This window comes from Oncorhynchus mykiss, chromosome 12, assembly GCF_013265735.2.
Source record: "Oncorhynchus mykiss isolate Arlee chromosome 12, USDA_OmykA_1.1, whole genome shotgun sequence".
Classification (NCBI taxonomy): domain Eukaryota; kingdom Metazoa; phylum Chordata; class Actinopteri; order Salmoniformes; family Salmonidae; genus Oncorhynchus; species Oncorhynchus mykiss.
The window spans coordinates 66,095,778-66,123,509 of record NC_048576.1 but is presented as its reverse complement, the minus strand read 5'-3'; the positions used below and the strand labels follow the sequence as shown (position 1 = coordinate 66,123,509).

General features: G+C 42.4%; 1 protein-coding gene across 4 annotated transcripts in view; it reads right to left on the bottom strand.

Annotated features, from left to right (window-relative positions):
* LOC110538062 (integrin alpha-3) overlaps positions 1-18,167 on the bottom strand; it is a 37,347-nt gene extending 19,180 nt beyond the window's left edge. For 2 of the 4 annotated variants that reach the window (XM_021624623.2, XM_021624624.2), the window contains exon 1: positions 17,698-18,167. In XM_021624623.2, the coding sequence (XP_021480298.2) occupies positions 17,698-17,897 (200 nt within the window). In that variant the 5' untranslated portion in view covers positions 17,898-18,167. The remainder of the gene's footprint in view (positions 1-17,697) is intronic. The other 2 variants (XM_021624625.2, XM_021624626.2) reach the window with 1 other exon arrangement.
* Between the last annotated feature and the right edge of the window lie 9,565 nt (positions 18,168-27,732).

The following is a 27,732-nucleotide window of genomic DNA, read 5'->3' as shown; positions in this document are numbered from 1 at the left end:
TTCGCATGTGAAATGGTATCGGTGTTTTAAGGTAGGTGATACGCTGTTGAGTTAAATGTGTTATAAAAAAAGATGTACAATTCTTTAATCAGTGACAATATGATTGCATTTTACATGATCACTTAGTACTGACCTTTCAATATGACCTCATGTGGGATTTGAACTTACAACCTCTGGATTACAGTGATCTTTCTGCTGCTAGTACGCATTCATTACTTATAACATATCTTTGCACTTGGAGAAAGAGTGTCACCTGCACTGCTATTTAGTTATCAGTTAATCTTACTATTCTCTCATCATTGATTTCTTTCACTTATCTTAGCATTTCAAGGGTTTTCTGTATAGTTGTCTAGGGGCGTATTACTCCTGAATCACTATGATAAATATAATAGCTTTTATTGGGTGTATTATACAAAGTCCAAAGTGTATGAATACAGGAGCAATCAGTCACTGACACAGAAATAGTGGCATAGCAGGAAGATCAGAATGCTGTGAAGCAAGAAGTTGAGAGTTCAAATCCCAGGTGAGGACATGTTGAGTAAAAATTACTATATAAATAAACATACATAATGTAGCCATATGTAAGTGGAAAACACTGTGGCTACTTCGGGACATTCCAGCACCTTCTTGTTTGCAGGGTATCAGTTTAAATCCACATGTGAAAGGTTATGTGACATATCATCACATGTGAAGTGTTCCAAAACCAAATGGTTTCACATGTGAAATCATGTGTTTCTTCCCGTAAGGGTTATGCCCAATTGCCCACTGAACATACCTTGTACGCAATTACATAGGCAGGCAGCCTGCCTTCTTCCCTGCTATATGATATTACACGCTTGGACAGGCTGCTTTGCTTGCTTGGATTGTTAGGATATCATCCGTGTTTGGGATATTTGTCTTCACTTCCAAGTATTTGTTAAATGTTTTTCACCTTTGCTCTTAGCAAATGCCCTGTGATACACAGTATAGGGGGTAATCTGAATTCTCTGGTTCAATTCTGATAGTTTAATTTACAATTGTTTAAGTAGAACTCTTATCAACATTCTACTATTTGAGTACACCGGATTTAAACCTACTCAAGTCAGTGGCTGTTATCATGGGAATGATTGAGCCTTTGTGGGTTGGGTAAAAACAACAACACGAATTGTTTGAAAGTTGTTTGAAAAGACTGAAAGCCAAAAGGTGCTCAATTCCTTTCATTCGCACAGCCTAACCGTTTTAACGATGCCATTGTCATGAGCAGTTAACAAAAGACACATTACCAAACCCCTTAAGCAAACACACTCATTCGTGCAATAGAAACAGCGATTCACTTGTGCTACCGCAGGCAACGCTGTGGGCGACTGAAACGAGAGAAGCATAAAGGTCTCCGATTGAGTTGCATCGGCTGCATGGGAACTCGTGCTAAGACACGTCACAATCACTTATTCACTTTATCTCCGAATCGCAAGCCAAATCCTTCAGCGATGAGGTGGGAAGTCAGGGATAAAGGGGAAGATATGGCACAGTTCATAGTCAGGCTGTGTGTAAACACACATACTGTAGACCCACTGTGCACACACACACACACCTCTTAGTCCTAACCATCCCATACTGTACAAAGGTCACCAATGACAATGCTCAGTGGGGAAGAGTTGGCAAAGTAGAGTAAATAAATGACTAAGATATCTACATGAACACGAGATATCGTGAAAAGGCATGCCCGGTAATAAGAAGTTAGCTTTTTTTTAGGGGTGGTGTTTCTTAAGGCATAAGTCTCTGCTGGGTCTGAATGCACTTCACTTTGTAGCGCAAGACTCACTTGAATGAACTCTCAATGTTGTGTGACTGGAAGCAAAGTCTACCTGTAAAGGTCACAGGGTGATGAAGAACTTCTTGCCATCTTCCCAATAAGTGATTTTACACTGGAATCTCAATTTTGAATAATCCTCTCACAAAACCCCTAAATCCAAAGGACTGAGACAGGGGTTAGACCTCTTAGTGGCTTGGCAGGCCATCTTGGTGAGTAGTCCACTGAAAATTCCACCACACCTTTCCAAAGCTGCTCCTAAAATTGAGCAACCCACTTCTTGGAAATCAAGAGAACTACTGGTTTAATAAGTAATAGAGAGAACAGAGGAAGCATTGCAAAAAAGACTGATGTAGCTGGCTGGTAGACTGAATCATTTCCTCTCCCATATTGGCCCAGTGCCCTGGCACACACAGTACAACAGACCACGACACCTGAGACAGGATGTGGCCGATCACCTCCTAGGACATACTGGAACTTGTTTTACTCTGTGGTGAATACCAGGACTATAGCCAGGTGGATGAAGTATTTAGAATGGACTTGACGATTTAACGCTTGGTCAGTTTGCTGTGAAATAGTGAATGTCCAAGATTGATGGATGGTAATGTACTGTATCATCAACATGGCTGTTGTGTCACCTCTCTCACAGAGTAGTCCGATAACTAATAGTTGTCAACAAATTGTTAGCACTAGCATTCGCTAACTTATGTGACCTGGTCTTTTCAAACATGGCTTTTGGGGAAAAAGGCATGGGTTATATATATATTTCCTGTGAGGGAGAAAACTGAGGCCTGGCTTTGAAAGTGTAGCTAAACAACTGGCAACATGAGGGTGGCCTGAATACACAATGCAATATAAGATCACCATGGCGATAAGCTCCAGGAACCTGCTGCACGGTCGTCGGCGACAGCTAGGCCTGACAGAGAGAAGGAAGTGAAACTGCCCGTAGAGAGAGACAACACGGACGGCTGATCACCATATTGTTCCCTGGCACGAATGCATCCACATGAGACTAAACATAGCACCTTTCTGTCAACGTGTAGGGCCACATCTAAAGACATTCAGCACAATCAACAGGATTGGCTTCTTTAGGCATTCCAGTGTATTCGGTGTTTCCTGCACAGAGCAACACGGTTGAAGACACGAGATCAAGATCAATCTGTTTCACAGAAGGAGAAAAAACATCTAAAAACAGCCACTGGTTTACATGGCTTCGCACATGAATAAAGAATTATATCTTGACCCTCACAGAGATTCTAAAAGAATGTAAATGTACGTATTAGAAAGTAATCAAAAATGCACATCGGATTTTTATTAGGGATATACCAAAAGGAACACAGTGTGCTGCAGTCACAAACGTTGAAGTAGCATACGCCCCCAACTGAAAACACGATGACATGTCATGTCCAGTTTGGTCTCCGCAAACAGAACAGAGATACCACACACCCATCACATCACTGGGGGGAAATGGAAAGTTAAGTAGCAGTGGAAATGACATCAGTCCGAACTTCAGAGAGATGATGCTGTAGCTTTCGCAGACCTCGCGTACACAGGAAGCACACAGCAGTGTTTCCAGCAACACAGTGTGTCGCACAGCCTTCAAGGACAAGACGAGGCCTTCTGCCCGTTGCCATCAAGCTAATCAAGCCTCATCCAAATGATGTTGGATGAACAGGGTATGCTTTGAAGATGGACATGTTGATATTTTGAGGCAATACATGCCCCAAAAAATTGAAAACGTACTTGATTCATACAAAGAAACAACAGTACATTTTTCACACGCACAAAAAAATAATAAGAAAGAAGTATATTTTGTAAGTGTCCGTTTATTAAAACATTTAAAACAGTAATCTTTGACATTTTATGCAATCCTCCTTTGTCTGTTTATTCAGCGACTTTGCATGCACGGGTACAAAAAACAAACATGGAGGAAAAAGAGACAAGACGCGTGATTAGGTTACAGTATCGAGCAGCCACGGTAAGCAGAGGCCTAACCAGCCGAGGCGTCTTCAGAACCCGTGTGTTAACTAATAGACAGACTAAATCAAGTCGGACAGCAGACGCGGCTGGAGTCCAGAGTGAAACACAAGCCAGACGTGTATATCTCATTCATTATGTGGAATTACCTGGTGTCGGAATCGACTCTCTTGAAAACAAATACTACTCCCGGTCAGAACCATTAACCTGACTATATGCCTCTGTCTGTCTGTCTGTCGTGATGCACACACTCACACACAAAGAGAAATCCCTGAAAATGTAGATGCCAAGGATGTTTTAGCCCTAAGGTCATTTTAAATACTATCTAACAATAAAGTCCATTAATGAGCTGACCCCTTACCTTGTTGTTTTAAGCGACTTTTAAAATAAGCATGTTTAGTCTGTCAGATCTATAGGTGGTGCCTGATGAACCTGTAAACATGATGAATCACTAGTTGGCTGTTTTACCTCAAGGCACGGAAGGAGACAGAATTTGGGGGGACTAAATAATAAAACATACTTGTTGTGTTATCATTGTATTATCCTGTAATTCATAGTATTAAAACAATTATGAAATCAGTCTCTCCTCAGATGACGGGTAGATCAAAATGTCATAGCTAGGTATCTGGAGTGCACAAAATCAACAAGCCACATGGTGACTAAATCACATGGTGTGAAGTAGCTCAGGTCTCTCACAGAGCTGTCAAATCAACAGCAGGTACAGCAGTGTTCATGGAAGTAACCCCGCTAACTCTGCCCCTTGTGTTGACAGTCTGGAATTTATCACATCAAAGTGTCAGCTAACTCGACCCTGGACTTGGCTATTGTCCAGAGAAACAGAGAAACACTGGAGTGGACTGTCAAGACTAGACTTCACGCCAAGACAGGACGCGATCAATTGTCCGATGCTCAGAAATAAATCGTGATTTAAATCGTAGCATACTGTAGGCTACGTTTGAACAGATGAATCAATGAAACGATCATCACACCATACGCAAATACAACGAATAGGCCTAATAATATGAGTAGACAATAACAGCGAGCACAGAAGTACAGACCAGGTGTGATGTAGGAGCATAATGAGACCATTACAAAAACCACATCCCGGTATCTGATTAGCAGTCCACCAAAGCAACATGAGCTAAAAAAAAAAAAAACATTTAAATTTTTTCAACCACCATATGGGGAAGTCATCGTCATGGTGCTGTGGGACAGGACAGGATACCCTATTAAAGTCCAGAACTGGGTTCAAATACTATTTGAAATCTATTGATTACTTAAGAGTGCTTTAAGTAAGTCTTTCCTGGAGAGCCATATGGAAGGGGTTTGCAATTTAGGGACTTTTCTATTGTTTCCATGGCAAAGCTCAATCAAGTACAGCTAAAGTATTTGAAATGATTTCAAATAGTACCCAGGTCTGTTACAGAGTACAGCCAAGACCGGAAAGAATGGGTTACTATGACGGAAATGGGTGATTTGTCTGCAGGACAAGAGGGCTGAGAGTGTGGGTATAAAGCTTTCATTGACTTAAAAGGTTTCCGGGGGTCACATTACTCCTCTACCGGAACCTTTTTATGTCTGCGACACCGACAGTGGTGGAAGTGGAAGGGAGTGTGTAAACGTTTTGACTGCTGTGGAAGTCTGGAATAAAACGTGGCATGCCAAATACAACCTTTGAACTCCCCACCTGGGGTTCGTAATAAGGGCCGGTGTGTCGCTCACGTTCAGTTATGTCATGTTGGAAAGAAAGCTCGGGAGGACTCGCCAGATCCAATTTCCCCTTAAATTTAGGAACCGACAAACTGGAGGACTCGGGAGCCTCTCTGTAAAGGGAGAATGTCAAGAATCTTTTTAGTTAACCATTATTTTTAAAAGACCCCTGAGGTTATAAATCCCTTTTTGTAAAGGCAACCTGGGATATTTACCCCAACAGTAGACATATTGCCTACTAGTCAAGCAACATCAGCCAACTGTATGACTTACTATCTCCCGTTCTCTCTGTTGCGGTTGATACAGTGAACGCGACCACCGAGGCCTTGAAAAAGGAGCCTTTGAAACAGGGAGAACGTGAAGAATCTTTACTCCCACAGCAGACAGTCAAACAATGTCAGACATTTCAATGAGTTATGTCCCTTTCTGTCTGTTCTGGTTGATACAGCAAAACCGACCACGAAAGATCTGCTTCCTATAACACTCAGAGCCGGAGCCCTGTCCATCCTCTTGAGTTACTATCATACGTCCCAAATGGTACCCTATTCCCTATATATAGTGCACTACTTTTGACCAGGGTGCAGTTTGGGCCGGAAGCCTAACTTGACAGGTGCTTCCTGTTGGAGTGATGTTTCGAATCTCTCCAGTTCCCCCACAGAGCATTAAACAGGCACTTCACTTTTTACCCCCATATTGGAAGGTAGACACTGGTATGGTGCTGGAAATAATAAATGTGAATTTTAAAAACAGGTGAACTGTCCCTTTAACATGCATCTGCCTCTCATTAGCACCTGACACAGCGATGTTACAAACAGCCCACCTCAACCCGACTCAGCCTGACCAAAGCAGGTTCAAGTGTAGTACCACACCACTTGGGATCATTCGCCCGTGAATTGATGTCAACACTGTCAGCCGTTTTAAATGTTTGTTGCTGTAATTACTATGTTATACTTTAGAGAAATGATCTGGTACCTTAAAACACAAGACAAATATGAGTATGATTCAACAGCATGCAAGTATGGATTTGGTTTTGTCTCAAATGTATAGATAAGCATGAGCAAAAGAGTTGTAAAATCGCTCCACATAGAGACCAACCAATTAAGTGAAACGGAGAATAGGACTGCTGACGCTAGCATTAGTAATATCACCCATTGAAAAGGAAGTCGTTGAAGGACAAGTATTTCAAATCACCCAATCGTAATCAGGCTACAGGGAACCCGTTCATTCTGTGAGTAAATCACTTCCATTCACATCCCCTGGGGTCAAGGACCCAAGGGATTTCCTCCTCTGCACTTCCTGACATAACAGCACTGGTGACATGTAAGCATAATGGTATGTCCCTGACTTAAACCACCACAACTTTAACCTGAACATAATTTTAGATGGCAAAAGTTTTTTTTTATATTGGTTTTGGTCTATGCGTTCATTTTTTTATGTCTTTGAATCTGGTGATGATAATTCTTATAATCCTATATGTATAAAACATGTCCTTAAAGAAATATTAGACATTTGTGGGTTACACTAACTTGAGAAATCTGTAATTTGAGTCCAACTGGTCCTAACACAAATGTATACAGGCAAGAATATTTTACATTCAGTAGTCCATTGGCGATAGACTTGGGGGAGAGCAGTGACATTGTTAAACCAAAAACACAGCAGTCTACCAGCCTACGCACAGGATGTATAAGCTACTTCTCAGTCCTGAATTAAAACAGACCGTATTCCGTCAGCCAAATTCACTCTGCCAATTTTACAGCAGATTATTGGAGGGATGGACCACAACACGTGTACTTTTCATCTGGGTCAGACGGTGCAGTTAATTGATATGGCGTGGGGGTTTACGTATGGATTTCCATTAAAAGCTCATTCAATTAGGTGGAATAAAGGCGAGGAGAGAGAGAGAGAGGCTCAGCTGCCATAATGTGTTTAAGGTTCACAAAGACCCTCCATTGACCTGCATGTCAACTCTTGTCCAGTTCAGATGAGGGTCTCAATGGTCACTGAATTAGAAAGCTTTATCACGACTGAAGTACAGATGAAGCAGGCTTAAGTACAGTTCAGTATCAGGACAAAGGAGTTGAACTTCAAGACACGAAGCGCTAAGACAAATGGTGCACTTACGGTATATGCTATGTTATACAACGGGTAGGTGTAATCCTGAATGATGATTGGTTAAAACTGCATTCCAGCCGGTGTCTATTCCACAAGTTACCACCGGCTAAATCTATGATGTTAAAATGTCTATTTACTCTGTTCCATCTGACTGCGCAATCCACTGTCTCATCAGCCCAGCCAAGCAATTTATAAACTCGATCTCCACTATGAAAAGCATCTAGACATTATTTCACATTTCTTTTAGACTTCTGTCTGTATCTCCAACATTTGCAACATTGTTTCAATATTCAAATTCTTTCTCCAGCTGTCCCATAGTAATGAACATGTCATGAGTCGGGACGAGAGACAGAGGCAGGCAGTGTTTCTCAGCCAGTAGAAATCATGAGTCAGCTCGCATAATTTTTAGGGATATATACAAAGAAATGTAAATTGAAAAAAGGTCAAATGAACTGAAGTGCAGCTATTTCACAGTCTTTCCAGCTTCAGTTTGAAGTGATTGTGTTAACTGTGTTGTTGGCTAGCTCCTCTGAACAAGTGTCCTGACGAGAGAGCACATTTTCTATGCCAGGCGAAATCGCGCCTCATTAGCTCATTGTTACAAATAAATGTCAACAGAAAACACTTAAATGCAAATGCTGCTACTTTGTTGTTAGTCTGGCAGCTTGTTGACGTGACTGTAAGTTAGCCGTAGTTGGCTAGCTAGCAAGCAAGGGATAAGAACCTTGCCAGCCAGTATGGCAATGGAACATTTAGAATGAAAGACTGGGTCGCATCCATAGATACAGAACAAAAAGACTGAACAACTGGGTTGCCTCTCTAGCAACCGAACCGATATAACGAACGACCAGCCGGCTTGGAAAGCAACCCTAGATTTGTGTCAGCACTATATCTTGAGGAAGGATTAAATAGTATGAATAAATTAATCAAAATAAAGTTAATGAAAATATGTCAATCATTATTTGAATATGTTGGTAACCTGTTCTATAAAAGTGATAATGCCCTCGAAGCCGGTGTTTAGGGGATATATTGGCACGGTTTTCCAGCCCTTGACTTCGTCTCAGGCCTATGAACACCCGTGCCAGTATATCCTTCAAACACCGACTTTGAGTGCATTATCACTTAAATATCAAACTACAATATACACAAAATTATTTCCACAGCTATGACAGCTGTTTATCATTTTAATTAAGTGTATTAATTAATAGAAAAATATTGTTTTAAATAAAAACAGGTAGAAATGTATTAATAAATCATATATATACATATTTAAAAAAAACAGGTTAACCCCATGTGCTAATGAATACAACACATATTTCGCAACCATTCTTTATCTTTCATTAAAACAGGTGGTAAACCTCTGCAGCAAATGGAGGGTTTTAGGAAACAAAAACAATGTTGCCTTACTGTCGTTAGTACTGTACCTCTTTCAACCAAATGTTTTGCCGGGATACATAAGCTGGCGCAATAGCTGCTATAGCCTCTTTCTATTGAATGGTTTGAAACCAGTTAAGTTCTCATCATCTCTTTACAGGGATAGAGATGTTGAAGCAGCTGGATCTGAGCCAAGCACAGTATTACCCTTTGCCCTGATGGTTCCCTGTTGCATCATGAGGTATTCTAAACGTATTATTAATGCCTCGACACATTCATCTGAGGGTTTATTTGACTGCTCGAATTCCTACAGTACTTCAGGTCAGCTTAACCCGCCATAAAAAGGGGCCAGACACCAGCAGCTTTCCTTGAAGGGAAGAACCAGCTCTAGGGTGTTTTACTTCTCTCTTAGCCAGTCTTTAAAGCTGCAATATGTCACTTTTTGGGCTACCGACCAAATTCACGTAGAAATGTGTGCTATGGGTCTGTCATTCTCATTAAAAGAAAGAACAGCTCTACCGCTTCTTAGACTAGGTGCGCTATTTCTATGCTTCCCGTTCTTAAGTTTATTTTTGCATATTTTACTTTCGGTTTTGAACACCAGCTTCAAACAGCTGAAAATACAGTATTTTGGTTATGGAAAATATATTTCACAGCGGTTTATTTTTTATTCTCTACACTATACTTGCTTGTTCTGTCAAATAAACTGAAAATAGGCTAACTATTCTAATTTTAGCAACAGTGAAATGGTGGAGCAATTTCTAGTAAATCTCTCTGATTTTTGTTGGATATCCAATTGAATCACTATGATATTGGAAGAAAGAGGGAAGGGGACATACCAGTATCCTGGCGTAAGAGAGTAAGTCCATCACCTGGTGACTGAGTAAATAATATTGGAGAAACCGCTAACACTGTAACCCTCTTGTAAGACAAGAGTTGCTGTGTGTCACTTGACTTGAATCCAAAACGGATCTGAGACCGGCTTGTCAGTCGTCAGAACTGATCTTCTCTAATTAGAGCTGCATTCCAGTCGGAGCCTGTGTGGGGACGACACTATTGATCAGCCTATTGATTCAGAGAACCAACTAGCTCCTGGAGCTGTCTGACAGATCGCCTAATGAGGAAATCTCGCTGAGTACTCCCAGCCATTCCACTTATTTGATGAAATCCATTACTAGCACACCTGATCGAATCCACAACTAATCACCAAGCCTTTCATCAGTTGAATCAGGTGTGCTAGGTGGTCTGGAATACATCAAACACATGGAGCGGCTGGGGGTACTCAAAGAGAGATTTGTTTGTGCATGAAGTATAACACTTCTTCAGTCCCTTGTGCCTACAGATCATATGACAATTGATAACACGGACAGGACACACACACACACACACACACACACACACACACACACACACACACACACACACACACACACACACACACACACACACACATTTGAACACAAATATATACAAAACGATGAAGTGTAGGGGTATAACTGTAATTTCCCTGTACAGTAAGTGACCTTTGTAAGATAAATAATTGGGTTACCAATGTATTGCCTCAGTTCTCTCTATTAAGAACTACTTGGCAGACCCCGGCTTTGCTAGACCGGTCAAATTGAATGCAAGCCTTGCTTCTCAGTGCACTCACGATTTCATTCCCATCTACTGCAGTAAGATCCAGATGTCTGTGCTTTATACAAGCTTCTCCAGGCTGTGTTGTGCCTTGTCTCTGAGGACATACCCTGCACATCCCCAACAAAACCCTCTAAACCCCACCCAACCTCCCCAAATCACCCACACCAAACCCATAGGGCTATGCAACAGCAGCTCTACGAAGAAATAACCCGCAAGTGTTGCCTCAGAACCATTGGGTTGCCAAAAGTCGAACTCAGATCTGTGTATTGGCCGGGGTTACACAAAGCAACCAGACCAGGAAACCGACCAGGAAACTGGTTTTCCAGACCAGGAAACTGGACAGTAGTTTTTCTCGGTGAGGTCATATGGTCAGGAAAAACCTCCTGGCCCAAACAATAATAGCCCCCCCCCCCACACCCCAGGCCATGTGTTCTCATGTCTTCTCTGCAGACACTGAACAGCCTTTTCCTAGGGGACCATACAACAGGAACCCAGTCAAGATTCTTCCTCCTTCCCGGACCAGCAACCAGGAAGACTTCAGACAGACCCATCCATCCAGGCCACATAATACCATCATAACCCCAGCCACAGTCACACAATACAGGGAGGACACCATTAAGGCTAGGGTCATTTTCCTGACAACATGATCTGACCAGGACAGACTCTTGCCCTTAGATGGCCTATCACATGAAGAGCTGCACATTCTCCGTTCCCCATATCTCGTCTCAATATCATAAGACACTTCTCTTTTAAAGGGCTACTCGACTACGGCCATTTTGTTACGTCGTGTATGAAACCACCTTCCGGTGTCTTCCACAGATGGCGTGGGCAACTACACAAGAATGTGTGGAGGGGACAAGACATAAACGACAAAAACAGCTCATCACATCTGGTTAACAATCAGGATGTTGCTGCTATGAACTCGTGAAAGACTCTGAGAGTCAGAGGTAACAACTAAAATGACAGAATGAGAGCAATAAAATAAATCACTGACAAGTTCATTCAACCTAAGAAGAATACCGGCATAAATGCAACATTTTGAGGGGGTTGCGTGTTAGGGACATGAGCTAACATCATATTCTACAAAATCATAATGAATTGCATACGGCCCGGCCCGTGCATTGTGTTTACTGGTTCAGCCCGACACCATAATTAAATGTTAATATGGCTGAGATGTTTTTCCCAAATGACTTAACTTGGCACAGTCTCATCACCCACTGATGCTTTGATGAAGACAACCCACAACTGAAGAAACACATCAAACAAATAGGTGTTGACTTACTTACACAATTTTTCAACTTCATATTTATAATCTCCAGCTACAACATGTGTGAAAATGGCTGGTTCCTATGTTTGTGGGGAAATAAATATAAGTGTTTCCAATGACATCCTCTGTGTGCATCGTGATTTTAACCAATTATGAGTAAAGCATTGCCAACTAATTGTCTACTAACTGGTTGATGAAGTCATTAGAAACACAAATCGTCCTCTCTCTTTTTTTTTTACTACAAAACATAGAAACGTGGCATTTCCATATATGTTGATTTTGGGGTGGTGCTGGAGATGATGAACATGAAGTTGAAACATTTTGAAAATGTCCCTTTGACAAAGCTCCTACTTGACTGAAAACTATCCACAGCCCTCCTTTTATGAGTAATTTTGAGGAAGATACGTGCGTGCGGCCTATAATTAAATAGTTTGCCCACATTTTGGGACGTGCTTTGTGTCTGTGTCAAATGGGAGATTCTAAGTCAAATGGTCAGGATTGTGTGGGTAGTGTTCACATACACAGGCCTACAGTATACTATACAGAGTGGTTACGTAGTTGTGCACTGCTTTACAGTTTAATTAAGTCACCGCAACAAGACATTACACACATAAAACACACATACAGATAGACACAATAAAAGATACAGAGTCCTACATGTGATTCTACATCGATTCAAGCGCACAACAAAATCCTGCGGATGATGTTAGGTAAAACTACCTGCCCTTTCCCATTATGTTTGACCTCATATTGGACGTACTACACAGAGCTAGAGATGTTCAATCTTGGGACTCACCACATTTTCCCTACAGCGCTGATGTCGGGCCTTTCAATCAAAACAGGATTGTGTTATGCCCAGCATCAGATCCCATTGTAATAAAAAGAAAACAGCCTGTATGTAAGACCTGCAGGCCTGTTGCATGACATGCCCCTATTGTGTAATCCGTGGCATGCCATCCGCCCTGAGGGAGGGGCTGGCATTATGAGCCAACCACCAGGCCTGTTGGGGCTACAGCAGAACAGCCTTAGCTAAGCATCTCCTCCTGCCACTATTACTGCAACCAGCCAGAGGACAAAGTGGAGGATTGCTAAAGCCAAGACCAGGCATCTTCCCATGGGAATTATACAAGAGGCAATTGTCTGAGTGCTGGGAGCAATTTGTATATGCATTTGAACAGTAACAGTGTCTGCATTTTAAGTAAATGTGCTTATTTGTGTGACTCTGTAGGCTCAAGTTGTGGGCAAGTCTGTGTAGAGTTTTCTAAATGTGTGAAATAAAGTAAGTATGCAAGTGAGTGAGAGAGAGAGAGAGAGAGTGTGTGTGCGCGCGCACAGGTGTGGCACTCTCACTTCAACTCTCTCCTTGACCACACTCTGGCCACTCAAACACTGGTCAAATAAATCAAGGAACGTTTAACATGTAGTGATGTCACTACAAGGGCATCCGGTTTGTACCAGCCCAATGGTTCCACAGAAACAGCAAAGAAATTGACATAAAAAAATACATGACACATCAGCTTGTCCACTCTCAGGTCTCAGCGGAACTTTGTGGGCCATTAAAGGTGATTGGTGGCTTGTGGAGGACGGGGGACAAACTCCCAGGAAGCCTATAATTACTCGTCCTTAACTAGGTTGAAGATGACAAGGTTAAGACAAGGTAATAATTCCATGTGGCAGCCTTAGAAAACAAACAAATTCATTTTCGCAAACAGTTATGGCATATTACAATTCCGTTCTCTTAACCTTTGTCATCTTCCACCTAGGTCCTTAAGAGAGCTGCTCTCCAGCTCTGGAGGGACTCTCCAATTAAATGCCCAGCTAAATCAGAGCTGGAAGGACTGGGAGAGCTGGTTAATGGGTCGGAGGGAAGAAATACAATTCAATACTGGACTATTGGATGATGAGGTGACACTCTTGGGGAGTAGCTGCCCATGACCAGGAAAGGGCATAGCCCACTATGTGTGTAATGGAGATGGTCCGGTGGAATAAGATCACGTGATTCGTGACCTTGCCTGTGACTGAGGCCTGAAGACACCCAGGCTTTAGCTCAGCAGGCTAACAGAGTCTTGTGGTGCCACTCCGTCATATTTGGCTGAAAGCCTCTTTGATAAGATGGCACTGAAGCGGATGGCTGCTATTTTGTTTGTTTTTTTGTTTGTAATTTTTCTTTTTTAAACACATTTTGTACATAATGTTGCTGCTACCGTCTCTTATGACTGAAAATAACTTCTGGACATCAGAACAGTGATTACTCACCACGAACTGGAAGAAGCTTTCTCCTTTAACGAGTCCGACGAGAAGGATATACTGCTTTCTTGGGAACAAGGCCAAATCCCCATAATTTGGGTGAAGAAAAGATGGAGGATTAGAGGGCGCAGATCGGGCTGCCTTCTGAGAATCCGGAGGCGAGCGAGTAAACTCCCACTGTCATCCTTTCTACTTGCAATCATTGGAAAATAAAATTGATGACCTACGATTACGATTATCCTACCAACGGGACAATAAAAACTATCATATCTTATGTTTTACTGAGTCGTGGCTGAAGGACAACACAAATAATATTGAGCTGGCGGGATTTTCCATGCATCGGCAGAACAGAGAAAAAGCTGGTAAGGTTGGTAAGATGAGGGGTGGGTGTGTGTCTTTTTGTCAATAACGGCTGGTGTCGCGATACCTAATATTAAAGAAGTCTCAAGGTATTGCTCGCCTGAGGTAGAGTACCTTATCTGTAGCTGTAGACCACACTATCTACCAAGAGAGTTCTCATCTAAATTATTTGTAGCTGTCTATTTACCACCACAGACCGATGCTGGCACTAAGACCACACTCAACTAACTCTATAAGGCCATAAGCAAACAAGAAAATGCTCACCCAGAAGTGGCGCTCCTAGTGGCCGGGGACTTTAATGCAGGCAAACTTAAATCAGTTTTACCAAATTTTTACCAGCATGTCTCATGTGCAACCAGAGGAAAAAAACTCTAGACCACCTTTACTCCACACACAGACATGCATACAAAGCTCTGCCCTACCCTCCATTTGGCAAATCTGAACAAAATTCTATCCTCCTGATTCCAAGCAAAAACTAAAGCAGGAAGTGCCAGGGACTCGCTCAATACAGAAGTGGTCAGATGACACGGATGCTAAGCTACAGGACTGTTTTGATAGCACAGACTGGAATATGTTCCGGGATTCATCCAATGGCATTGAGGAGTATACCACCTCAGTCATCAGCTTCATCAATAAGTGCATTGACAACGTTGTCCCCACAGTGACCATACGTACATATCCCAACCAGAAGTCATAGATTACTGGCAACATCCTCATCGAGCTAAAGGCTAGAGCTGCCGCTTCAAGGAGCAGGACACTAATCTGGACTCTTATAAGAAATCCTGTTGTGCCAACCATCAAACAAGCAAAGCGTCAATACAGGATTAAGATTGAATCCTACTTTACCGGCTCTGACGCTTGTCGGATGTGGCATGGCTTGAAAACTATTACGGACTGCAAAGGGAAACCCAGATGTGAGGTGCCCAGTGATGCAAGCCTAGCAGCTAAACACCTTTTATGCTTGCATCGAGGCAAGCAACACTGAAGCATGCACGAGAGCATCAGCTGTTCTGGATGACTGTGTGATAACGCTCTCGGGAGCCAATGCGAGCAAGACCTTTAAACAGGTCAACATTCACAAATCTGCAGGGCCAGACGGATTACCATGATGTGATCTCAAAGCATGTGCAGAAAGAAGTGTCTTCACTGATATTTTCAACCTCTCCCTGACCGAGTCTGTAATACCTACATGTTTCAAGCAGACCATCATGGTCCCTGTGCCCAAGGAAGCACTCACAGCATCCTCCCGGATACCTTAGACCCACTCCAATTCACATACCACCCCAACAAATCCACAGATGACACAATCTCAGATGGCACCATCGAGAGTATCCTGACCAGTTGCATCACCGCCTTGTATGGAAACTGCTCGGCATCTGACCATAAGGTGCTACAGAGGGTAGGGCGTGAGGCCCAGTACATCACTGGGCTCTAGCTTCCTGCCACCCAGGACCTATATAATAGGCAGTGTCAGAGGAAAGCCCATAAAAGTGTCAGAGACTCCAATCACACAAGTCCTAGACTGTTTTCTCTGCTACCGCATGGCAAGCGGTACCGGACCAAAAGGCTCCTTAACAGCTTCTACCCCCAAGCCAAACAATTCATCAAATAGCCACCGGACTATTTACACCCCCTCCATTTGTTTTCTACACTGCTGCTACTCACTGTCAATTATTTATACATAGTCACTTTACCCCTACCTACATGTACAAATGACCTCAACTAACCTGTATCCCCACACACTGACTCGGTACCGGTATCCCCTTTATATAGCCTCGTTATTGTTATGTTATTGTGTTACTTTTTATTCTTTTAAATTGTTTTACTTTAGTTTATTTGGTAAATATTTTCTTAACTCTTCTTGAACTGCACTGTTGTAAGTAAGCATTTCACGGTAAGGTCTACACTTGTTGTATTCGGCGCATGTGAACAAATAAAGTTAGATTTGACTTGATTTGGATTTGATGTTCTTCTAGGTCAGAGAACGCATTCCGATGTTCAGCTTTTGCCCACCAAAGAAAAGTCTGTGTTTTTATTGGGAAGCTCTAATCATTTCCCTCCGGGGACATAAAGACGCAAAAGGTTTAATGACAAGTTGTGTGGTTCCATTGGTGCATTTAAGACAGGTGGCACCCAAAAGAGATGTATATCAAATATCCTCAATAAAACATCAAAAAAAAGTTAGTTACAAATGTTTGTTCTCTGTGTACTTCTATCAGTTTGCATGGCCCCCAGCTACACTATCACCAAGCCTGACCAATACTGGCAAACATTTGTTGTTCCTTGCTCAAGACAAGTACCATCATGAATGGTCACCCACCTCCATGAGCTTGGTTGAGCCTAGCCTACTCTGTCAGACTGTGAGTCATGATTATTGTGTAGTTGAGACATGGAGATTAATCATTTACTGAACAGAATGAACCTTATCCACACCTTGCATGGGGTTAAACTATATCCCCAGCACCATGTTTTTACTGTTCCTGTTGCATGTGCATGCTTAGGCCTGTGTGTGCAAATGTGTTTATGATGGTACCATGGTTTATGTTATAAATTGCATGAATGTACAAACCTCAAAATGTTTGTAGCCTGGTAAAACTCCAGTAGACATGTGCGATCCTAATGTGACATTTAGCCTGCATATAAGAGTTTTCCAGAGCTAGACAGATTGAAGTGTTTGTTGCTGAACTTAAATCACGGAGAAGCGACAGCCAGGAATTTGACAGTAACTTACAGGCAGCTCAGTGGCAAGTACATTTCTGTGTTTCATATTACAGTACACCTACTGGAATATAAATATAGTATAAAAAAGTACTGTGTAACAACACAGTACAATAGCATAAAATTGACTGTATTATACTGTAAAAAATGTAAATTCTACCGTAATCACAGTATTTTACTGTAATCACAAGGAATATGTGCAAGCAGGGTGGCTGCTAGGTAAAGTGTGTACACAGCATAATGTATGGTACTGTTTTCTGTGGGCTGGAATTACAGTACCATTCAAAATAAAGCAATTATTTTCCCACAATGCACCATAATTTACAGTGTGCTGTTTTTACTGTTCATGATACCCAAAATCATCTATAATTTACAGTTTTCCGTTACAGTACTGAAAGGTAGTTTGACATCCACAGATGCAGTGCCATATTATTTCCCTTTTATCTTGCCTGTGCACATTCTAGAATAGCAAGATTGATCAAATCTAACATTTGACAACACTTACAGGTATCTTTTCTCTCCCACCATCTGTTTGTGAAGTGCCACCGAGAACCCAAAGAGACTTCCCGGGGTCTTTCCTTCCTTGACAACAGGGAACCGCACATCCAGGTTGAACCCCTGAAGAATATGTACTGTGCACAACAGGACAAGCAACAGGAGATAGTAGGTATTCGTAGAAAACCGGAGTAGTTGAAAGATTGCCATGTGGAATTCCTTATTATATTTTCTTCTCTAACATCCGTTGTTCAAATGCAGACTTTGTTGTATTATTTTTTTTAAATGACTTTCGAATCTTTCTCTCAAGTCAAATAACCGTGCGCACTGAGCAGCCCTCAACGAACTCTACCCTACCTCCCTCTCTCCGCTCCGTTCTCTCTCCCTTCTGTCGTCAAATACATACAACCAAATACGGCCGATTGAACCTCAAACGTGCTCACTGTACAGTGCACACATTAGTCATTCTTCCGGGGGGTAGTAAATGAAATCATTGGGAGGTTGTACCGAGATTAAATTGGGCGCGCGTAGGCACCTTGTCTGCACGACAGCTCAGCCTGGTCTCATACACTAGACATTACAAAGTAAATTTAAATCCGGACACTCAAATAATTATAATATGTTACGTTTGTTATGGTTACATAAGACATAAAACATAATTCACAACACATCATACATTTAGAAAATTCGTAACATATTGTACGAATTGCAACATCGTAACATATCATACATAATGGATGATGGACATCCATCCACAAATGAATACACACCCTACGAAACGTAATGTAACATATTCATTGGAGTGTCTCAGGTTTACATTTACTATGTTACGGTACAGGTTGGACAGTTCCAGACTACCAATAGAGCAATTGCAATTATGCATTGTGAGAATCCTTGCCAGACAGCATAGAGTGGCCTATTCTCTAGTCTAGACAGTGTATCTCCAAGTAGTGTGGGAGTTTAGAATATGATATGTAAGTGTGTCTATAGTGCCCCAAGGAGAAAGTGGTGATTGGAATAATCATGGCTGGTAGACAAATTGCAAAATAAAAAAGTAAACATGCGCTTTAACCTTTAACCTTGCTCTTCTGCAATACAGTTCATTTGCAGTTGGATACACAGAGTGTATGATAACCTTTGAATAATGCTGAACAACTGTTATAACAACACACACTGTTCTCACTGTCTATAGTAGTTGAAAAGTTTATGAACATAGTTCTGTGATGTCATTAAGGAATACTCCCATATGACTTAATTATGTTGATCTTTCTCAGAAGAATGCCATGTCATTTCACATAATAATGCTTGTAGTAGACAGTGTATGCCCCCAAGGCACATCTCTCTCTGTGAGGTTTCCCGTAGGAATGCTTTTGATGATGATGTCTGACTGAGTTACGGGTTCAAGAATTAGTTTCAGAATCACAAAGCCAGGTTATCGTTGTCCTTCCTCTTGTTTTTTTCCTTCAATAATTCACATTATCCCTCACTTCTTCTCCTATCTATCCCTTCTATCTCTCAACCATTGTAGAAGTTTCCCACAGCCTTGTTCTGAGCAAGCCTTCTTCTACCAGGCAGCAGCTGCTGTGACAGTTATTGCTGTCTGAAAAAAAAACGTTGATTTGACTTGAACGCACCTCTTACTTCAGAGTAGCATTTGTGAAATGGTTATGAGTGAGTAACAACCTAAAATAATCAGGATGAATGAATCATCTTTCTGCCCGATATTGAATGTCACCTTTTCACCAAACTGATTCTGGGCTCTATGTTTGGCAGGTGTTAAACCAGTGCAATTGTCAAATGTTTCCCACATTAAAAGTGAAAGTCACCCAGCAAAATACTACTTGAGTAAAATTCTAAAAGTATCTGGTTTAAAATGTACTTACTGTAAGTACAGTGGTGTAAAAAAATACTCACTTGAGTAAAATTAAAAATGTAAATGCTATACATCAAATTCCTTATATTAAGCAAACCAGACACCACAAATGTCTTGTTTGTTTTTTTACACACCGATAAGTACCCTTTAGCCTACTGGAGATGATTCTGGAAGGAGAGGATAAACGGGTGGTAGGACTGCTCACAACAGGGCATGTAAGGTCACTATACCAGGTCGCAAACACACATTTACACAGACGGCTCCAAGGACCCGGTGACAAGACACATCTCAGAAACTCTATCCCAGATATACAGTTCACCCAGAAAAAAATGACTCATAGGATTCTACACCAAGCCATAACAGTCAACTTTCCTTGGGTCCCAGCTCACGTGGGGGTGCCTGGGAACGAGAAAGCAGATGAAGGAGCCCTACATGACGACACCAACATCATAGTTCCAAAGTTAAAATCAGGAAATGAAGTCACTCATCAGAATCAAAATAGACAAATGGCAAAAGGAATGGACAGAAGGGGGAACAGGAAGGAATATAAATACAACATCCACTGACTGGTTTCAATCAACAATAACCACAAAGGACTCTCAGGACGATCAGAAACCATAATCACCCATCTACAAATAGGACACAATGGCCTCAATCACTCTCTCAAAAGTCCCGCAGCAGAAACTACAGATCAAATCCTCCTCCCCTGTCAAACCTATGAACATCAAAGGCAAATGCTTAGAAGAACGATCACATCTGATCCAAGATCGCATAGCAGTTCAGACGTCTTTTGTCCTCGTCTTGTCGTGTCCTGTATATATATATATTTACAACTTTTTTTCACATACATTTTATTTTTATTTTCCATCAACTCATCTTCTAAACACTCTCCTGCAACCAGCCTCACCAATTTATATTTATAAAAAAGTATTATTTACCTCAGATCTGCAATCCTTCAGGAAGCTAGCCAGAAACTCCAGGAGGCTGGCCAGAAACTAGCCAGAAGCTAGCCAGGAGCTAGCCCAGAAGCTAATCAGAAGCTAACCACGGTTTGTGGTCATCGGCTGTCCTTTAGTTCGAAAATCTATCGAAAATCTATCGCCAGTTTTGTACGGCGCAGCGCGGCTCGGAACGGAACATACCGGACCAATTTTTCTCTCCATGTCCCTGGATTTCAACTGCTCTCTGGACATTCATACCCGGATCTCACAGCTAGCTAGCTGCTATCCGTGTGACAGTCGGCTTTCGTCGATTCCGGAGCAAACATCGATTGTTCCGGTGCTAGCCAGCTCCGTCAATCACGCCTGAGTTCCATCATTCACTCCTGGGCTGCAGTCACCTATCCGGACCCGTTTCACTGCCTACGCGGAGCCCCACCGGGCCTTCACAACCGGACTGCCGACGTTATCTACCTGAAGGAGATCCGGCTGGCTCCTCTGTCGCGACGTTACCGGAACGCCCATCTGCGGCCCGCTAACCGTTAGCTGTCTTTCCGGCTGCTATCTGAATAGACAATCGGACAATTTATTTATTTGAATTATTATGTTTTCTTCTCGGGCCTCTATAACTATATCTATTGTTCTTATTTTTGTTGTTGTGTGATTTGGATTAATCCCCTCTACCACACGGAACCCCACTAATCTACTGACCGAACGCAAGAGGTGGCTAACAACAGACTCCATCCTATGCTAGCTTGCTACCGGTTGGCTTGGCTAGCTGTCTAAATCGCCGTGACCCTAAACCAACCTCTCCACTCACTGGACCCTTTTGATCACTCGACTAAGCATGCCTCTCCTTAATGTCAATATGACTTGTCCATTGCTGTTCTGGTTAGTGTTTATTGGCTTATTTCACTGTAGAGCCTCTAGTCCTGCTCACTATACCTTATCCAACCTATTAGTTCCACCACCCACACATGCAATGACATCTCCTGGTTTCAATGATGTTTCTAGAGACAATATCTCTCTCTTCATCACTCAATACCTAGGTTTACCTCCACTGTATTCACATCCTACCTTACCTTTGTCTGTACATTATACCTTGATGCTATTTTATCGCCCCCAGAAACCTCCTTTTACTCTCTGTTCCAGACGTTCTAGACGACCAATTCTTATTGCTTTTAGTCGCACCCTTATTCTACTCCTCCTATGTTCCTCTGGCGATGTAGAGGTGAATCCAGGCCCTGCAGTGCCTAGCTCCACTCCTATTCCCCAGGCGCTCTCTTTTGACGACTTCTGTAACCGTAATAGCCTTGGTTTCATGCATGTTAACATTAGAAGCCTCCTCCCTAAGTTTGTTCTATTCACTGCTTTAGCACACTCTGCCAACCCGGATGTTCTAGCTGTGTCTGAATCCTGGCTTAGGAAGACCACCAAAAATTCAGACATTTTAATTCCAAACTACAACATTTTCAGACAAGATAGAACTGCCAAAGGGGGCGGTGTTGCAATTTACTGCAAAGATAGCCTGCAGAGTTCTGTCCTACTATCCAGGTCTGTACCCAAACAATTTGAACTTCTACTTTTAAAAATCCACCTTTCTAAAAACAAGTCTCTCACCGTTGCCGCCTGCTATAGACCACCCTCTGCCCCCAGCTGTGCTCTGGACACCATATGTGAACTGATTGCCCCCCATCTATCTTCAGAGCTCGTGCTGCTAGGCGACCTAAACTGGAACATGCTTAACACCCCAGCCATCCTACAATCTAAACTTGATGCCCTCAATCTCACACAAATTATCAATGAACCTACCAGGTACCTCCCCAAAGCCTTAAACACGGGCACCCTCATAGATATCATCCTAACCAACTTCCCCTCTAAATACACCTCTGCTGTCTTCAACCAAGATCTCAGCGATCACTGAAACACTTCAGCGAGCAGGCCTTTCTAATCGACCTGGCCGGGGTATCCTGGAAGGATATTGACCTCATCCCGTCAGTAGAGGATGCCTGGATATTTTTTAAAAATGCCTTCCTAACCATCTTAAATAAACATGCCCCATTCAAGAAATTTAGAACCAGGAACAGATATAGCCCTTGGTTCTCCCCAGACCTGACTGCCCTTAATCAACACAAAAACGTCCTATGGCGTTCTGCATTAGCATCGAACAGCCCCCGTGATATGCAGCTGTTCAGGGAAGCTAGAAACCATTATACACAGGCAGTTAGAAAAGCCAAGGCTAGCTTTTTCAAGCAGAAATTTGCTTCTTGCAACACTAACTCAAAAAAGTTCTGGGACACTGTAAAGTCCATGGAGAATAAGAACACCTCCTCCCAGCTGCCCACTGCACTGAAGATAGGAAACACTGTCACCACTGATAAATCCACCATAATTGAAAATTTCAATAAGCATTTTTCTACTGCTGGCCATGCTTTCCACCTGGCTACTCCTACCCCTGTCAACAGCACTGCACCCCCAACAGCAACTCGCCCAAGCCTTCCCCATTTCTCCTTCTCCCAAATCCATTCAGCTGATGTTCTGAAAGAGCTGCAAAATCTGGACCCCTACAAATCAGCCGGGCTAGACAATCTGGACCCTTTCTTTCTAAAATTATCTGCCGAAATTGTTGCCACCCCTATTACTAGCCTGTTCAACCTCTCTTTCGTGTCGTCTGAGATTCCCAAAGATTGGAAAGCAGCTGCGGTCATCCCCCTCTTCAAAGGGGGGGACACTCTTGACCCAAACTGCTACAGACCTATATCTATCCTACCATGCCTTTCTAAGGTCTTCGAAAGCCAAGTCAACAAACAGATTACCGACCATTTTGAATCTCACCATACCTTCTCTGCTATGCAATCTGGTTTCAGAGCTGGTCATGGGTGCACCTCAGCCACGCTCAAGGTCCTAAACGATATCTTAACCGCCATCGATAAGAAACATTACTGTGCAGCCGTATTCATTGATCTGGCCAAGGCTTTCGACTCTGTCAATCACCACATCCTCATCGGCAGACTCAACAGCCTTGGTTTCTCAAATGATTGCCTCGCCTGGTTCACCAACTACTTCTCTGATAGAGTTCAGTGTGTCAAATCTGAGGGTCTGTTGTCCGGACCTCTGGCAGTCTCTATGGGGGTGCCACAGGGTTCAATTCTTGGACCGACTCTCTTCTCTGTATACATCAATGAGGTCGCTCTTGCTGCTGGTGAGTCTCTGATCCACCTCTACGCAGACGACACCATTCTGTATACTTCCGGCCCTTCTTTGGACACTGTGTTAACAACCCTCCAGGCAAGCTTCAATGCCATACAACTCTCCTTCCGTGGCCTCCAACTGCTCTTAAATACAAGTAAAACTAAATGCATGCTCTTCAACCGATCACTACCTGCACCTACCCGCCTGTCCAACATCACTACTCTGGACGGCTCTGACTTAGAATACGTGGACAACTACAAATACTTAGGTGTCTGGTTAGACTGTAAACTCTCCTTCCAGACCCATATCAAACATCTCCAATCCAAAGTTAAATCTAGAATTGGCTTCCTATTTCGCAACAAAGCATCCTTCACTCATGCTGCCAAACATACCCTTGTAAAACTGACCATCCTACCAATCCTCGACTTTGGCGATGTAATTTACAAAATAGCCTCCAATACCCTACTCAACAAACTGGATGCAGTCTATCACAGTGCAATCCGTTTTGTCACCAAAGCCCCATACACTACCCACCATTGCGACCTGTACGCTCTCGTTGGCTGGCCCTCGCTTCATACTCGTCGCCAAACCCACTGGCTCCATGTCATCTACAAGACCCTGCTAGGTAAAGTCCCCCCTTATCTCAGCTCGCTGGTCACCATAGCATCTCCCACCTGTAGCACACACTCCAGCAGGTATATCTCTCTAGTCACCCCCAAAACCAATTCTTTCTTTGGCCGCCTCTCTTTCCAGTTCTCTGCTGCCAATGACTGGAACGAACTACAAAAATCTCTGAAACTGGAAACACTTATCTCCCTCACTAGCTTTAAGCACCAACTGTCAGAGCAGCTCACAGATTACTGCACCTGTACATAGCCCACATATAATTTAGCCCTATCAACTACCTCTTTCCCAACTGTATTTAATTTATTTATTTATTTTGCTCCTTTGCACCCCATTATTTTTATTTCTACTTTGCACATTCTTCCATTGCAAAACTACCATTCCAGTGTTTTACTTGCTATATTGTATTTACCTTGCCACCAAGGCCTTTTTTTGCCTTTACCTCCCTTCTCACCTCATTTGCTCACATTGTATATAGACTTGTTTATACTTTATTATTGACTGTATGTTTGTTTTACTCCATGTGTAACTCTGTGTTGTTGTATCTGTCGAACTGCTTTGCTTTATCTTGGCCAGGTCGCAATTGTAAATGAGAACTTGTTCTCAACTTGCCTACCTGGTTAAATAAAGGTAAAATAAATAAATAAAAATCCCTGGGGAATAAGCTTCACCCTCTCCAACTTACTCAAAAGTTGTCCAGAAAAAACTGTAATTAATTTAGCAATATATTCCTTCTTCCATTCATGTAGACTTGAGTGCAGAGTCTAGGACACCTCCATAGTTTCATCACACCCAAGCCCAGTAGGTGGCGGTAGTGTACGAAATACTGGTATGCACACGGTTATAAAACCCCAATGAAGAAGAAGAAGTCGGTTATAAAAAAAACCCAATGAAGAAGAAGAAGTAAGCGCTAATCAAGATTAAACTTCCAAACAATGTTCATCCCTGTGATCATAAAAAAAAAACTATTTCTTCCTCTCTGACTAACTCTACCAACTCACTTCCCTTCTACGTAACATATCAGTGGCACCAGACTCAAACAAAATCATGATTTGAGGGAGGAGTTTCTTAAAATAAAATCCCAACCAAACCCTTCTTATGCAAGCACTGTAGTAGGCCAATGTAATGAAACTCTGTCCTCTGTCCTGTACTGCAGTGATTGTTCCTATTACATCCGGGCACTCTTATCAGTTCCTCCCACACTCTCCATCCCACCCAGGGGCCCTAATAGGGGACGGACAGGAAACAGGAAGTGTAGACAGTGCCACATTGCGCATTGGGTTATGTCCCAAATGGCACCCTATTCCATACATAATGCACAAAAGTAGTGCATAGCAAATAGGGTGCTATTTGGGACAGAGCCAGGGTGTCACGTTGATAATCAATGGGGAATTTTCCCAAAAGGGCAACAAAGATCTTATTCCGTACATTATACAGTACCAGCATTTGCAACTTGGCAGTTGTAAGCTCTTAGCCTTTCACTACTGCAGACTGAGGGAAAGGTTGTGGTTGCCGGAGAATTCCCCATACATCAGTCCTGAGTCAGTGACAATTCTTCTTTGGAACTTGAAATGGTTTGAACTTTGAAGTACATAATGAAAAGGGTGAGGATCACTGCTCTTTGGTGTCAGTTCAATTCAAATTCTGTAATTGATCGATCCAATTACAAATAGGTATTCCAATGATGCAACATCATCAGGTTATAACCATTATGACTATCTCTAAGTAGAGGACAATGTCTCGACCTAATGTCCACAAAAATGCAGTATACAAACTGTGGCCTCATGTTATTTTCATGTTTCAACGCTTACAACAGGCAATCACATGTACCTCACAACCAAATCGCTGCTTGTTATGTTCCAACAATGTTTGCTTACTTACACGCCTTATCTTTTCGAGGATGCACTTGTACGATTTCTTAAGGAAGGATTGCCTGCGTGATCAAAGCAACATCTTGTTTGGACAGGTGGAGATATCATACTTACTCTGTCAGACTTCATACAGTCAGGGTAACACATGGACGACTTGCGCTGAATACACTCCAAACACAAACCTGGCAGGGGATCCTAGATGGTCAGATCTTGTCACATTGAGTTTGAATAGACGGAACTTGACACTGTCATAGAGCAGGTGAATTTATGTGAAACCCCCTGAGATCTGTAGATATGTTTAAGCAATAAGGCTCGAGAGGGTGTGGTATATGGCCAATATACTATGGCTAAGGGCTTTTCTTAGCACGACGCAACGCAGAGTGCCTGGATACAGTCCTTAGCGATAAACCCTGAGGTAGCTTATTGCTATTATAAACACTAGCAAGGAAGGGATAAGAACGTTGCCCGCCAGTATGGCAGTGGAACATATAGAACGAACGACAGGGTCGTGTCCATAGATACAGAATAAAAAGACTGAACAACTGTGTCTAGCAACCGAACCGATAGAACAAATGACCAGTCGGCTTGGGTAGCAACCCTAGATTTGTGTGGGGACTATATATTCCGGGAAGGATGAAATAGTATGAATAAATTCATCAAAATAACGTTTTTAATGAAAATATGTCAATTACAATTTGAATATCTTGGTAATACCCTTGAAGCTGGTGTTTGGAGCATATATTGGCACCTCATGCATCTTAGTTTACAGTATAGAACACATTCCAGTCATTCTAATTTCTAATTCTATGGTTGGAATATACTGTATTCAAACCCAGGCCTTCCTAAGATTTGGATGCAGAATTTGGTAATATGGTACTGAATTCCTCTTGACAGTCATTGGTGTCAAGTCATTTTTGTCAAGTCATTGGTATTATATTGACACGATCATGGGATGAATATCAGGAGATGTGTTGATGATGGTAGGAAGTATATGTGGTTCATAGTAAGTGAATCACATGATAAGACCTCTTAATATTGAATCACACTTGTAGTAGTAACAAGCTAAAACTGTTTGCATGTACTGTAAGTCTAGAGAAAGCACAAACTTGCACTTTCTGCTCAATAAATGCCACACGGTTTCTCCCACAGTAGAGGTTTCACACCATGGCTGTCACATTGCAGAACCAACAGATCTATCTTTCCACCATAGACTGTCTGTTTCCCACGGTCCCAGCCAGGCAGAGGAGAGATGAACAGAGTCTGAGCGCTCACAGACAGACAACCACTCCATACTGTATACAGAGGAGAACTAGGCTACATCCCAAACAAATGACACCCTATTCCCTACATAGTGCAATACTTTTGACTAAAACCCTATGGGGACTATATAGGGAATAGGGAGACATTTGGGCCACCGACATAGTCAACTACACAAGAGCCAAAGCTTTGATTAACATTCGAAGGAATCAGGATTCTTCCTCGTTGATAACGTAATGACGACATCATTGAAAAGACAGGCCGCTTCTCTCTGTTCCCCTCTTTCTCCC